This window comes from Aulonocara stuartgranti (assembly GCF_965226115.1).
Source record: "Aulonocara stuartgranti genome assembly, chromosome: 19".
Lineage (NCBI taxonomy): Eukaryota > Metazoa > Chordata > Actinopteri > Cichliformes > Cichlidae > Aulonocara > Aulonocara stuartgranti.
In genome coordinates this window covers 14,280,765-14,294,244 of record NC_138955.1, presented here as the reverse complement: position 1 = coordinate 14,294,244, position 13,480 = coordinate 14,280,765, and the positions used below count along the sequence as shown (strand labels likewise).

General features: G+C 41.0%; 1 protein-coding gene across 5 annotated transcripts; it reads left to right on the top strand.

Moving 5' to 3' along the window:
• Positions 1–1,023: 1,023 nt before the first annotated feature.
• Positions 1,024–12,020, top strand: mocs1 (molybdenum cofactor synthesis 1). Of its 5 annotated transcripts, none has more exons than XM_082515319.1 (11): positions 1,024–1,328; positions 2,444–2,552; positions 2,866–3,033; positions 4,403–4,567; positions 5,898–5,959; positions 7,420–7,531; positions 7,632–7,744; positions 8,114–8,224; positions 9,483–9,603; positions 9,689–9,736; positions 9,987–12,020. In XM_082515319.1, exons 1-11 carry the CDS (start codon positions 1,134–1,136, stop codon positions 11,054–11,056), a joined length of 2,274 nt encoding a protein of 757 aa, XP_082371445.1. In that variant the 5' UTR covers positions 1,024–1,133; the 3' UTR covers positions 11,057–12,020. The 5 variants fall into 5 exon arrangements, with proteins under 5 accessions (XP_082371445.1, XP_082371444.1, XP_082371443.1 ...); XM_082515318.1 differs by having other exon boundaries at positions 2,441–2,552; positions 9,990–12,020; XM_082515317.1 differs by having other exon boundaries at positions 2,441–2,552.
• The last annotated feature ends 1,460 nt before the right edge of the window (positions 12,021–13,480 follow it).

Sequence of the window (13,480 nt, the reverse complement as noted above, 5' to 3'; positions counted from 1 at the left end):
TTTGTTAAGTCCCAAGTAGTCCTGATTTTGAACTGTTGTAGTCGTGTTTTAATTCTGGATCAGTTCTCGGTCTGGTTGAATTGGGGTTTAGTCCTCGTGTCTTGATACAGCCCTGATTTTGTTCTGCCTTGCTGCTTAATTAAAAAACTAGTTTAAGGTGTTCTGCACATGTGATATATATTTTTCCCTATATGAAGTCATTCTTTTTTGAACAAAACTCAAAACAGAGCCAATTAATCTTTCAGTCATTTCTACCCCCCCCCCCCCCCCCCCCCCCCAAGGGAAAAAAAATCCCACATGCATACTATCCTTTTGGGCTAAGCCCCGGGTGTTTCAAATGTCTGGCTCCGCCTCTGCTGTAGAGCTCTGAGGTTCTTCCAGACCTGATTTGGATGGGACCATGCCCCGAGCCTGACTTCCTTCAAGACTCTTTTCCTTCCTAAAGGAGAAAGCTTATTTATAAGTTAGATGGCACTCATGTTAAATTACATTTTGTGTGGTTCAGAGGATCAAGCATGGGAACTGTCACCTTAAGAGTTATTCAGTTTGGATCACTGAACACCAGCACCCATGAGGAAGAGAAGTGTCTTACAACAGGCTGCTTTTGCTTATTTTGTTTGGGAACATAATCTGTCAGTATTACCTCTCCAAGGTCCGAGTTGTGTCCAAGTACACAATATTTTTAGTTTTTAGTTTTTCTTTTTTTAGTTTAGGTTTTACTAAAAAAATGTTGTTGTTGTTGTTGTTGTTGTTTTTTTAAATATAATAGCAGGATGGCTGATTTAAGAACTTCATAAGAGGTAATACAACTTTGCTGTGTTAACTCACAGCGCGTTTAAGCTAGGTTTCATATTTGTCTAAAATCGACTTTTTATTATTTATTTATTTTTCACTCCTAGTTTTAATTTGCTTTTAGTTCCCTGAAATAACCTGTCTCAGTGCCACCCTCCATTGGCGGTTTCTATGTAAAAAAAATAAATAAATCTTTGGTTACCCTTGACTACACTACCCATAGTGCACCATGGTATGCGTCCGTTACTGTGATTGGTCCAGGTTGGTTAGAGACGTTGTTGAACTGCAGGTCGGAGAGAAAGAGCAAACAGAGGACCTCGGAGTTGTCAAATGGTTGAACTATGGCTGCGCCTGTTAGCATGTGCTGCCGTCTGTTTGACAGAAACGGCGCTTTGACACGTGTTAGGAAACTGTTTGCACGGCGCGTGAACAGAAGCATCGCGCGGAGCTGTTCCGGTGTTACGCACGAGGAAAATGAACTTGAACTCACAGACTCGACTATAGCTGGTTCCAACTTCAAAACCAGGGCAACACAGGTAAGTCAACCTCCAAAACAGTAACACAAGCCGGGCCTGCAGCTAAGATTGTCCTGTCTGTGTTGAGTCGCAGGCTGAGTGAAACCTTTAAGGAGTAAAGGTGAGAAGCTTATAACCTGAACAGGTTATAAACTGGGCCCAGGAAACACTAAACTAAGGAATAAATATTAAACCAAATGGTTATCCATTATGACAGCGTGGCTGTGATATAAAAGGGGGTCATGGGGTGTATTTTTGGCGTGATTGTGAGAACCAATCAGAGGGGGGAAACAACACCTCACCTGCTTTACGTTTGTCACTGCTTTGTAGTTTTACATACTTGATATCATGTGATAAGATAGATGTGATAGCCAGCATGTTGCAAGTAGGAAAAGAATTGTTATAAACTAATAAAGTTGGTTGAGATTAAAAGTAATTTTTTCTATTTGGATTGAAGTTGTGCTTTAGATGATACAGATTTTGAATCTTTTGGACCGTTTGGAGGCCCAAAGTATAAACAGTTTAAGAGGGTGTTATTGAGATAGTCTACTTCTTTAAAAATATTGTTTCTACCTCATACATACATACTCTATCCATGTGCTTGATAATCAGAGATGATTGACAGAGCAAGCATGCTCCTGAATGTCCAGTAGTCAAATAACAGAGTAGCATTCATTGTTCATCTTCTTGCTGTGTCTCTCTGGGTTGCAGGTGTATATTACATCAGTGACTATAATAATTATGATATGGCAATAATAGGGAAAAATTGACTAAAGTGTGCATAAGTGGCTTTTATATGAAGCTTTTTACCTTAAGAAACAATGAAGGGACTTGGGAAGGTCTAAAAAGATCAGTGCAGTTAAATGATCAGCCTGTTGATTAACAGTGTCTCCGAGCAACTGCTGAGTCACTGGTTTGCTTTTACACTGGTAACTTTTGACATAACCGCAGGTGCTCATGAGTGATGGGCAAAGGTCAGGAGCTGGGACACAGATTTGGCTTCAGCTGACATTATTGTGTCTCTGGCATGATGGGACTCAGAGGGGCTGTTGTGTTTGATTCAAAATAAGACTGCAGTGATGCCAGGGTATATAGTTTGATCGGTGTCTTTTCCTGGTTCTTTTCCTCCCCAGAAGAGGCTCAGGGATGACAGCATACTCCCCTTTTCAGCATTCTTGACTGACAACTTTGGCCGCAGGCACAACTACCTACGAATCTCCCTCACAGAAAAATGCAACTTCCGCTGTGAGTAAATGTTTATTTTCTGTGGATCCTATCAAGAAACCATTGTTACATTCCCAGCCCACTAGTGGAGCAACATTATTAGACCAAGTTAACCATCATAATTAGTAAACCTTTCACAGAAGTGCACTAAAATGCCCAAATTCTGCTGACCTACTGGAGAAAGAAAAGGTTTTTCTTTCCCGCACAGTAGAGTTTTTGGTTTGTCCCCTCGTTCCCTTTTATTTAGTTGTGTTACTTCAGTATTTATCGTAGTAAAAGAAGGAATTCTCGCTAATGTAGGCTAAAATACATCTTTCATCTTTCTCATTTCTAGGTCAGTACTGCATGCCAGAGGAGGGGGTGAAGCTCACACCGCGGGGCCAGCTGCTATCCACCTCTGAGGTGCTGACCCTGGCTCACCTCTTCGTCCAAGAGGGGGTGGACAAGATCCGCCTCACTGGAGGGGAGCCGCTCATCAGACCTGATGTGCTCCATATTATCAGTAAGAAACAAGGAGAAAATAGTTTGTGCAGGCTTTTTTTTTTTTTTCAATAATAAAACAACTTGGAAGCTGTTTTGAGTCATTTCACACTTTTTTAACACTTTGGATCAGCTTGTAGCAAACATAAACTTGCTTTCTTCAGTTTACCGTATGACTAAAATGATGTAGTGACACTGTTTTCAGAGGAGCAAGTCAGCTTTGGCAACCAGGCGACCGATGATTCATGTGCTAACTCTGCTGACTTGACTGCAGCTGAAGTGAAGAGAAGCAATTTTGCATGCATGCCTTCAGTTTAAGGGTTTCTGTGGAAGGGGAAATGATTTGTTACACCACAGTTGTGTTTTTGGTCTAATGATGTATTATTGCATCATTTGAATTTTACAGCCTGATTTTAAATTAAACTTTGTAAGTGAAGCCTCTGCAGCAAGAAAAAGCCTGTCGTGAATGAATGAGGGTGTGTGACAGGACTAGTGGGTCAGGTCTTTTTGGAAAGAGGACCATTGATTGCCACTAGCTGTGTGTGAGGCTCATGAGACTTCATGCATAACTTGGATTTGGTTGCACTAGTTATTTCAGGAAGCAAGAGGATCGCTTGAAATAACGGAATATAATTTATTGAAGTGTGGAGTTTGACTAATAAATGATTTGCCGACATTGGTAGGAAGAAATACACAACAGTATTGCTGATGGAGATTAGAGTTGGAGACTCTGATGAGGCACATTGAGCATCCAGAATAAAGGTGGAGATGAGGAGGAGGCAGAACACATGAATGAGAGTCTGAAACGACTGCACTGAGATTTAAAGCTCAAGGAACAGAGGCTGAATGTCTCACAGGAGGAGCGTGAAAAAGCTGCAGTGAAGCTGGTTGTGTTGTTTTTGTTGGCTCACAGAACCGCTGATGTGGCGTGTACAGTTATAAACAGGATCCACAAAGATCTACTGGTTACAAGTAATGGTAGTTGGCTAGGTTTACTGGATGGATTTAGTTGCATTGTGGTGCTGTGTGTGTTTGTGAGTTCATTCTGCATTATCTTTGCTTAATGTCAAAATGACCAGAGTAACTGTACTAGTTATGGATAATAAAGACTTTAATAACCCATAAATTTATTTAAAGAAGTTTTTTCATTGATAGGCATTCAAGCAAGGAAACATAATTTCCCGGTGGCACAATATGCTGCATAGTAACAGATAAAGATATCCACTTTACATGGCTAAAGATTTTGTTCTGTTATCATGCTGTAATGATTGATTTATGTATGGATAAACTCATCTGTTATATAATATTTCAACCTTTAAAGGTAAAAGTTCACTCATTGCATTCATTAGTTTTCTCTCATTCTGTCTTGCCTTTCCACTTCTACTCTGCAGCTGAGCTCAGAAAGTTGGAGGGCCTCAAGACTATCGCCATGACAACCAATGGCATGAACTTGGCTCGGCTTTTGCCAAACCTTAAAGACGCCGGATTGGACCTGATCAACATCAGCCTGGATTCATTAGTTCCTGCCAAATTTGAGTTTATTGTCAGACGGAAAGGTATGGAAGCGTCGTCAGTGTATCAATGTCAGCTGTGTGAGACATATGATCAGAACACCAATAGTGTGCGTAGATTGAGGAGGGAAAAAAGCGACATCACGAGGCTGTAGCTGATTGACGCTGTAGTTTAGGAGTGTATAACCACAAAAGTGTCAGATGGTCAGTGAGATATTTTCTAAATCCCTACGTCTTTAGAAAATATGAAGGAGATTGTGATCTGGTGATGGTGGAGGCCATTTGAGTATAATGAACTCATTGTGATGTTTAAGATGCCAGTTTTACATGATTTTAGCTTTGTGACGTGGTGTGTTATCCTGCTGGAAGCAGCGGTCAGAAGATGGGAGATGTTACTGTTACTGTGGTGATAAAGTGATGGGTACTGAGCAACTGTACTCGGACAGGCTGTAGTGTTTAAATAATGCTCATTTGGTGCTAACTGGCCCAAAGTGTGCCCAGATAATTGGCTGATTGACTGACTTCAGATGAAATTAAACATATTTAATATTCTTCATGTGTGGCTAAAAACCCTCACTGTCTTTATGTATGAAACTGTTCCTTTTTTTTAGTGTTTCCCTAGTTCAGCTTTTTCTTCTAGTGTATGATAGGCATAAATCAGTGTAGTTTTTGTTGTGGGTCCATCCCACAAGCTTAGGGAAGAAGGCTGTAAGCTGTAAACACTGCAGGTGACAGCAGGGCAGAGCTATGGGTGGTTGGCTCGTGAAAGGCAGACACAGATGGACTAACTGAGATTAGGACATGAAGAAGAGCGGAGAAAAGAAAACTGGATTTACAGCACCTGCCTTCTTGTGTTTGTAATAGAAGTTACTGTTGAAATCTTGTTTCTTTTCTTTATTCAGGACAAATTGCAGTTATGCAAACTGTAAATAAAACATAAGCCTCATCCTACATAAAGATCCTGCTTTGATTTAATTGTTTTGAGCAAGTGAAAACAAATAATGACTCTGACCTCGACAGTGTGCTTTTCAAAAGCTTGAGCTGCTGTGGAGGGATTACATGTTTCTATACAAGTGGTTTGTGGTGAATTACGGACATTAAAAGGTGGAGGAGAACAGACAAGGCCGAGCTTTTCGTGTGGAAGCACCACTCATTTCAGAAACCACAAAGCTTAGTTCTGATCTTTGTTTTTGTTGTATGATTCAGTGCATTTTTATTTCTCAAAACCTGCCTCCAATCACACACCATTCTCAACTTTAGTCGTATTTTAATAACATACAAACTTTACTATTATTATTTATTAGTAGCATTACTAATGCACCTAATGTAAAATGTTAATCTTAGTCACATTTCATTTTCTACTTGCCTTTTCCAGGGTTTCACAAAGTAATGGAGGGCGTTGAAAAGGCCATTGAATTGGGCTACAGTCCTGTGAAGGTATTTGTTCATTTTCATTCATTATTAAGTCTCTGTTATGGAAAATATCCCCACTACGATTCAGTGTCTTCCTTTTTGCTACTGTTTAACATTTTTGCAGTTTATATATAAGTATTAAAATGGGTAAGATTTAATTGCAGGACAAGTGTTTCACAGTTGCAGAAATGTAGCAAGTGCAGAGTGCCCAAAAACTCTGAGATAATCAGCTAATATCAGTGAGAGAAAACAATAAAATCATGGTTAGGAAAGGTGAATTCCCTGTGATGACTTTCATATGGTGTTTTTGGATAATGTGTCAGAGTGAAAGCCTGGAACAAGAGAACAACAAGGGGCTGAGGATGGAGCCTTGGGGACCGGCATTTGTACTGATCTAAGATCAATCCTACTGTGGCGCTGAGAAGTCAAACGCACTGAAACCTAAGCAAGTAGAAATGTTGCAAAAGCTGCTCTGCTCTGGATCAAACCACCAAAAATGTTGGTGGTTTGATCCAGTTGGCATGCCAAATATCCTTGGGCAAGATACTTACTCCAATTTGCTCTCCAATGTATCCATCAGAGTATGAATGTGTGTGAATATTTGATATAAAGCACTTATGTAGGAAAAGAACAGAAATAAGTGCTTGTATGAATGGGTTTGAATGAGTGAATGAGGCAAGTCATATAAAACACTTCGTGTGCTTAGTTAGTAGTAGAAAAATGCTGCATATGAATCAGTCCGTTAACCAAAATCAAGCAATGACCACTATTATGAGCAATTCCTTTTACTTGTTCATAATGAGAGACACAAACTGTTTTGCAGAGTGCTTTGGAAGTTGTCAGATTTTAGTTGTAGTTTAATATGTTTCCTCCAGTAGCTTCTCGTAACCTGATTCCCCTTTAGGAAGAGTGTGATTTTTATAAGGCTTCTCTGTTACAGGAGTTTAGGAATGCCAGCATAAAATAACATTATATGTCCATTACCTAGTCTAAAAAATTGTTGTTCTTCATTCTGTTTTGCTAAGCTGTGCGGTTAGCTTGATGCCCCTGACTGCATGTTGATCAAGAAGTGTTGTGGTTCAGCCTTGGGTCAGTGAAGGACCTTCATTTGTAGATCTTTAAGCATCAAATGAGTCACATTAAATCTGCTAGACAGTTAAAATAAAACATGATGCTGTTTTAAACTTTCACGTTATTTATCAACTCTTTAAGAAGGCAAGAAAAAGCTTATGTGGACGGGTCTCCTTTTGAAAAATTTAGACTTTAAAAATATAGTGAATTATTCCAGTCATTAACATCACTGGATGAATTCTCATGTATAGTACATCAAAGTCTTATAAGGCTGTTATTATTGTGTTACATAATTAAATATTGGCCCACACATCTTCAGTAAGTCATTTTCTGTCGGTTGTTACATAACCAGCTTGTTAGGAAAATAATGGCTCAGTAATCAGAGGCCTATTGTTGTTCACTTCTCTTTGTAGATCAACTGCGTGGTCATGCGAGGCCTGAATGAGGATGAGCTGCTTGATTTTGCAGCACTGACAGAGAAGAAGCCTCTGGAGGTGCGCTTTATAGAGTACATGCCCTTCGATGGTAAGTGCTCACACCCCATGAAGAGTTTCAAATGCTCGTGCAAATGTTTTAAACATCCATTGTTTAAACCCACACTTCCTGGTTCGTCTCCTCTCTGCAGGCAACAAGTGGAACTTTAAGAAGATGGTGAGCTACCAGGAGATGCTGGACCGCATCAGGCAGAAGTGGCCCGACCTGGAGAAGCTTCAAGCTGGACAGACAGACACAGCCAAGGTCAGTGTCTCCAACTGTACTAAATTACTTTGGAGATGAAATCCTGACAAAGATGGTTGATTAATTATTATATTTATACTGAAAAATAAAAAGTCATGTTTCTTGTGTTCCTCTGTGCATTTTCTCCGACACATCCGAGTCCCTCTGATCAAATAGACCTGCAGGATTTTTCTATATTTCTGCTTAAAACATCATCAGATTATAACACAAGTCCTAAAAAGCAAAAAAGAAGACAACCCAATTAAACACATTAAACTAAAACATCCAAGTGAACAAAGTTTCAGGTGTCGGAGTCCAATGAAGAACTTTTTGTCACTGGTTGTAACATTTGAAAGTATATTTCTCACTTTTTTCCCTGTTTTGAAACAGACATTTAAAGTGCCAGGCTTCAAAGGTCAGCTGGGCTTCATCACCTCCATGTCCGACCATTTCTGTCGCTCCTGCAATCGTTTACGCATCACTGCAGACGGCAACCTAAAGGTAAAGCCGATAAAGCTTTAAAGCTGTTCGTGAGGTCTGTTATTGTCCTATGGCACAAATGTTCATGTATGCATGTGTGCAATTATAGATGGGCGGAGCTTGTGGGCGGCAGGTTGTGGAGCAAAAAGGGTGGTTTGTGATTTGTTAATAAGTGACAGAATCTTTTGCTGTTACTTGAGTTTTTCGTAATTTTGATGAGAATCTTATTGCTTTTATACATTTTTCTTCACCTTCATGTATCAGTGTCCCTTTTTCTTCACCATTAAGGTCCTTTGATTCTCCTTCTGGTCATTCCCTTTGTTTTTGAGACAAAACTTTTAACTAATTAGAATCAATATACACTGAAGGTGTAGAGGAGGCTGCATACACTTCACTCTGAAACACTGATTTCAGTGGTTTGCGCCAAGCAACAGGATACAAGCACAACTACAGAGCTCTTGTAGGCGCTACGGTCAAAGTTCAGCAGAATGTAACTTTGACCACTGTGAACTATGACGACTGCCTGTCTACCCAATAGGAAGATGGCATCTCTTTCTACTGGTAAGGTCCACTACAGGCCATCTCTGCCTTCAGCTGAATATGGCAGAAGGTCTTCTATTGGCCACAGTGAGCTGCAGAGCAAAGTAGAGGAAATGTTTATTATGATGCATTTGAATTCATTAAATTATACAATATTTGTTTGGGTTTGTATCGAGACCAATGTCATAGACTGAGTATTTCTTCACCTCTCACCTCTTTTATATCCCCACGTGTTACATACCACTACAGCATGTCATTGAATTGTGTCTAATCTCTCCCTTAGTCTGTTTTGTCCTGCTTTATTTCTGCTCTCTTTCTGTTTTGTCTTCTCTTTCTTCTTCTCTCTTTCCCCTTACCCCAGAACCCGTCACAGCAGCAGATGGCTGCCTCTCCCTGACCCTGTTTAAAAGGAAGTTTTACCTTCCCGTCATCTCAAAAGTGCTTGTTCATAACAGATCACTTGATCGTTGGGATTTTCTCTAAGAATACTGTCAAGTCTTTACCTTACAGAATAAAGCACGCTATTGCTGCTGTTAGCTTAATATAAAAAGTGGGTTATTCTCCCACTATCTCTACTGATCTATTATTAAGTTCTTAAGCAATTTTTGATATTAAAGTGAACTTTTACACAGACTCCAGGGAGCCATTTAGTTAATGTTTGGTGTCTAATCTTGGATTTGGACTGCATTGCATTTGTGAAAACAGCTTTTCACTCTTTCCCGTCCGTCTCCTCTCTCAGGTGTGTTTGTTTGGTAACTCAGAGGTCTCCCTCAGAGATGTCTTACGCTCTGGCGCGTCCGATGAAGAGCTGCTGCAAATTATTGGTGCTGCTGTGGGCCGGAAGAAGAAACAGCATGCAGGTAGAAATCAATACATCATACAATTTTAGGATTATGCGCACAGATTGTTGTAATATTTGTAATTTATCCCTCTTTCTCTCTTCAGGCATGTTCAGTATCTCTCAGATGAAGAACAGGCCTATGATCCTCATTGGTGGGTGACACAGCTGTACGTACAAAGACCTCATTCGTGTTTCTTTAATGTTTTGTATTAGGATTGGAGCAGATCCACATCCATGCACTTTCCTTCTTAAAGATCAGGGAATGTTGAATCAAAAAGTTCAGCTATGGCTGAACTTCACACTGCTGGGCTGCCAACTAGTGTTTTAGAAGTGGTTGCAGCCAAAGTAGTTATGTCAGTATTCTTGACTAATTTATTTTTATTTTTTCCAAATGTTTTCCAGCAGGTACCACATCTCAGACGTTCCTGCCAAAGCTACAAGACAGCAAGAGGGCTTTCCCCATTAGTTCCCAGCTTAAAAATGACACGTTCCTCTCTCCAGCAACAACTCATCATTTAGGCAGCAGGAAAGTCTTGAATAGAGAGGATTGTTTGTGCCTTTCAGACTCCACTAACTTAACACAGGAAGCCAGTGTTTGCTGCTCTGGAACCTTAATGAGTGGGGGTACCCATGTTAAGATGCATATCAACACAGAAAAACCTAACCACAATGAAGTAGCATCCCTTCCCTCTGCAGAGATTGATAATGATCACATTAGTTGTCACACTAAGACTGAATGTTTCAGAACACGCACAAATGTCACAAGCTATGTTAATGAAGTCTGTCTCAGGAACGCACAAGCCCTGAGTCCTAATGTTCTGACGAGCCACGTGTCCAGGACCCCAGGAGCAGCTGTTTTTTGCACACTGCTGATAGATGCCAAAATAAATCAGAGAAACCACCCTGTTAGATTCTGCCACAGTCAAAATTCCAACAAGGTTGCCAGTTGTAAACAGTCTGAGAGCAACCAGACAACAGATCTCAAAGCTCAGCTGACACATACAGACGCCCAGGGCCGCGCCACCATGGTGGATGTCGGGGGGAAACTTCCCACATGTCGAACAGCCGTAGCCTGCGCCACCGTTAGCTTAGGCCCCACCGCCTTCCGCCTGCTTCGAGATAACCAGCTGGCCAAGGGCGACGCCTTGACTGTGGCGCAGTTGGCTGGCATCATGGCTTCGAAGCAGACCTCCACCCTCATCCCCCTCTGCCACCCTTTACCCTTAGACCACACCGCTGTCACATTTCACCTGGATGAGCTTCTTAATGCCGTCGTCATCACAGCGACATGTCGCACCACGGGCAGGACGGGAGTGGAGATGGAGGCTCTGACCGCTGCTTCTGTAACAGCGCTCACCGTCTACGATATGTGCAAGGCGGTGAGCCATGACATCATCATCACGGATATAAAACTCGTCAGTAAGACAGGCGGTAAAAAGGACTTTCATCGTCATTCAAAACAGGAAGAATGAGATCAAAGACTGCACTATGGTTTTCCACAAATTAAACTTTGTGCCATCAATGAAAAACACATCCTCTTGGGCAGTTATCTCTCCTAGTCTGAATCGTTTTGTCTAATATGTAGTTTACTGAAGTTTTATCAATATTTTCAGTGTCATAATTCCTGCTTTTCCCTCCAGAGGGTGCACAAGTATTACATTGATAGTCCTCCCTGGAGGTTTTTGGAGTGAAGAAGAAACTGATTGCAGATGGCACTGATAATGTGCTTTTAAATTTGAAAGAATTTAATTTATGAAACTTGAAAACTGAACACAAACAAAAGAAGAGAGCAGCAAACGTTTCAGTGCATATTCCAGTCAGTCCCATACTCGCTTGCTCTTTTTCTTAACTTGCTTTTTATTGCAGTGACTAACACTACCACTATGATTGTTTTAACCTTGCTTTTTTTTTTTTTTTTTTAGATAATTAGGATATGAAATTTTAGTTTTGATGTTTTTCTACCTACCTCTGTAGTACACTGCAAACTAGATTTGTACTACATTAAAGTAGAGGATGGTAGTAAAATAAACTTATCAAATGACTGATAACACAAATAACCCGTTACACAGTACGTTAACCCATTATTGCTCAATATGTTGTTAAAGTCTGTGTTCCTGTAACTTCCCTCCACTTGTGTGCTGTCTGTACCAGCCGTTTTCTTTTGTTTTTGAAGATTATTATGATTTTCATTGGTTGCATTAACTGTGCATTCACTTCACATCATCACACATCTCTTTTTTTAAAAATGAAGTATGGCATGTTTTGTGTTCATTTCCCTCTCAGAGACTGGCAGTATTCTCCGGTTATATCATAACGTTCATCCACTGGATATAACAATGACTAATGTGTGGCTTGACAGGGTGGTTCCACTCTGGTTACAACACACAGCTTGTTCCATTATGTTTTTTCAGGTTATTAAAGAAACACTAAAAGGGACGATCCTGGTATTTTTGGCCTCGAAGTCTTATAGCTTGTAAAATGAATGCCTTACGACTTATTATAGCAGGTTTATAAGGACAAACTGAAATGAAGGAGTCTTGGTTTTCTGACTGCATAGTTATCAAAGCTCATCTTGTACATGGCTTGGTACCCAATCTGTAGCTAGTCTCTAGCTCATTCCCTTCTTCCGAATGATGGAACGCTGCAATCACTGTTTTGCTGTCAATGTGGATGAAAATTCCATCATCCTATTCACGTTGCAGCTCGGTATTTTCGTCTCTGGTTCCGCAACACCTGACGTGGACCTTATTAGAGTTCTCTCTCTGCGTTAAGCTTGGTTAGCGAGGACCTTTACTGGATACAAACACTGCAGGTGAGAATCAAACCTGCAACTCCTATTCCAAAGGGATGGAGTCTTACCACTACACTATCCAACTGCTCTTATTTCTGTTTTTATGTCTGTTTATTCATATATACATATATATATATATATTGTAACAGGGAGAGTGTATGAAATAAGATCTGCCTAAATAAAATGACATATGTTACATTAAAAATAGAAAAGATGTGTGATAAAGGTACGCCTAGCCTGCCTCCAAACAGCTGAGAAAGAGGGAAGGCAAAATTGACACAACACACAGACAAGAGAGTATAGTAGTGTAGAGACTAGAGTAGTGGTTAGACCACACGTCTTTGGAGCAGAGGATCGCAAGTTTGATTCCCACCTGGAGTGTCTGTATCCAGTAAGGGTCCTTAGACTAGAACTCCCCCCTACTAAGCGATCAACAGGGTCCGTGTCAGGTGTTGAGGAACCAGGGCACCCTGACAAGAAGGGAGGTACAAAATAAATGCTATGGCAAGGGGGATCCTGGACGCCAGGTCAGGGGGCGTTATCATCACCCCCATATTAGATCACTACAATAGGGCAGCAGTAATCAGTGAGATGCTTGGCTAAAAGGGCTAGAGGCTAAGATCAAGGTAGTCAACATAGGTGTCAGCAGCTGGAGAGGGACGCAGTGGTCATGATGATCCACTCGACTCTGAGACCATCACAGCGGCCGACTGTCCACTGACCCTCTTCATATGGGTTCTTGGTTCTGTATTCTCCTTCCAGGGCACAGCAAAAATCTTCATGTTGGCTGTCCAGTGGATCATCATGGCCACTGCATCCATCTCTAGCTGTTGACACCTTGGTTCTGTGGTCCTGCTTTTGATTTCTCTGGTCTAGTTGTTGATTGGCATATCTCAGGTATGGGTCCTGTACTTCTGCAACCTCCCTCTGTGCTACCCTGATCTTAGCCTCCTGCCCTTTCAGCCAAGCATCTTACTGATTACTGCTGCCCTATTGTAGTGATCTAGTTAGTCTCAATAGATATTGTACACAGTGCTGCATTAACATCTAGCAGACCTAATATGGGGGTGGGGGGGTGATGATAACTCCCCCTGACCTGGTGTCC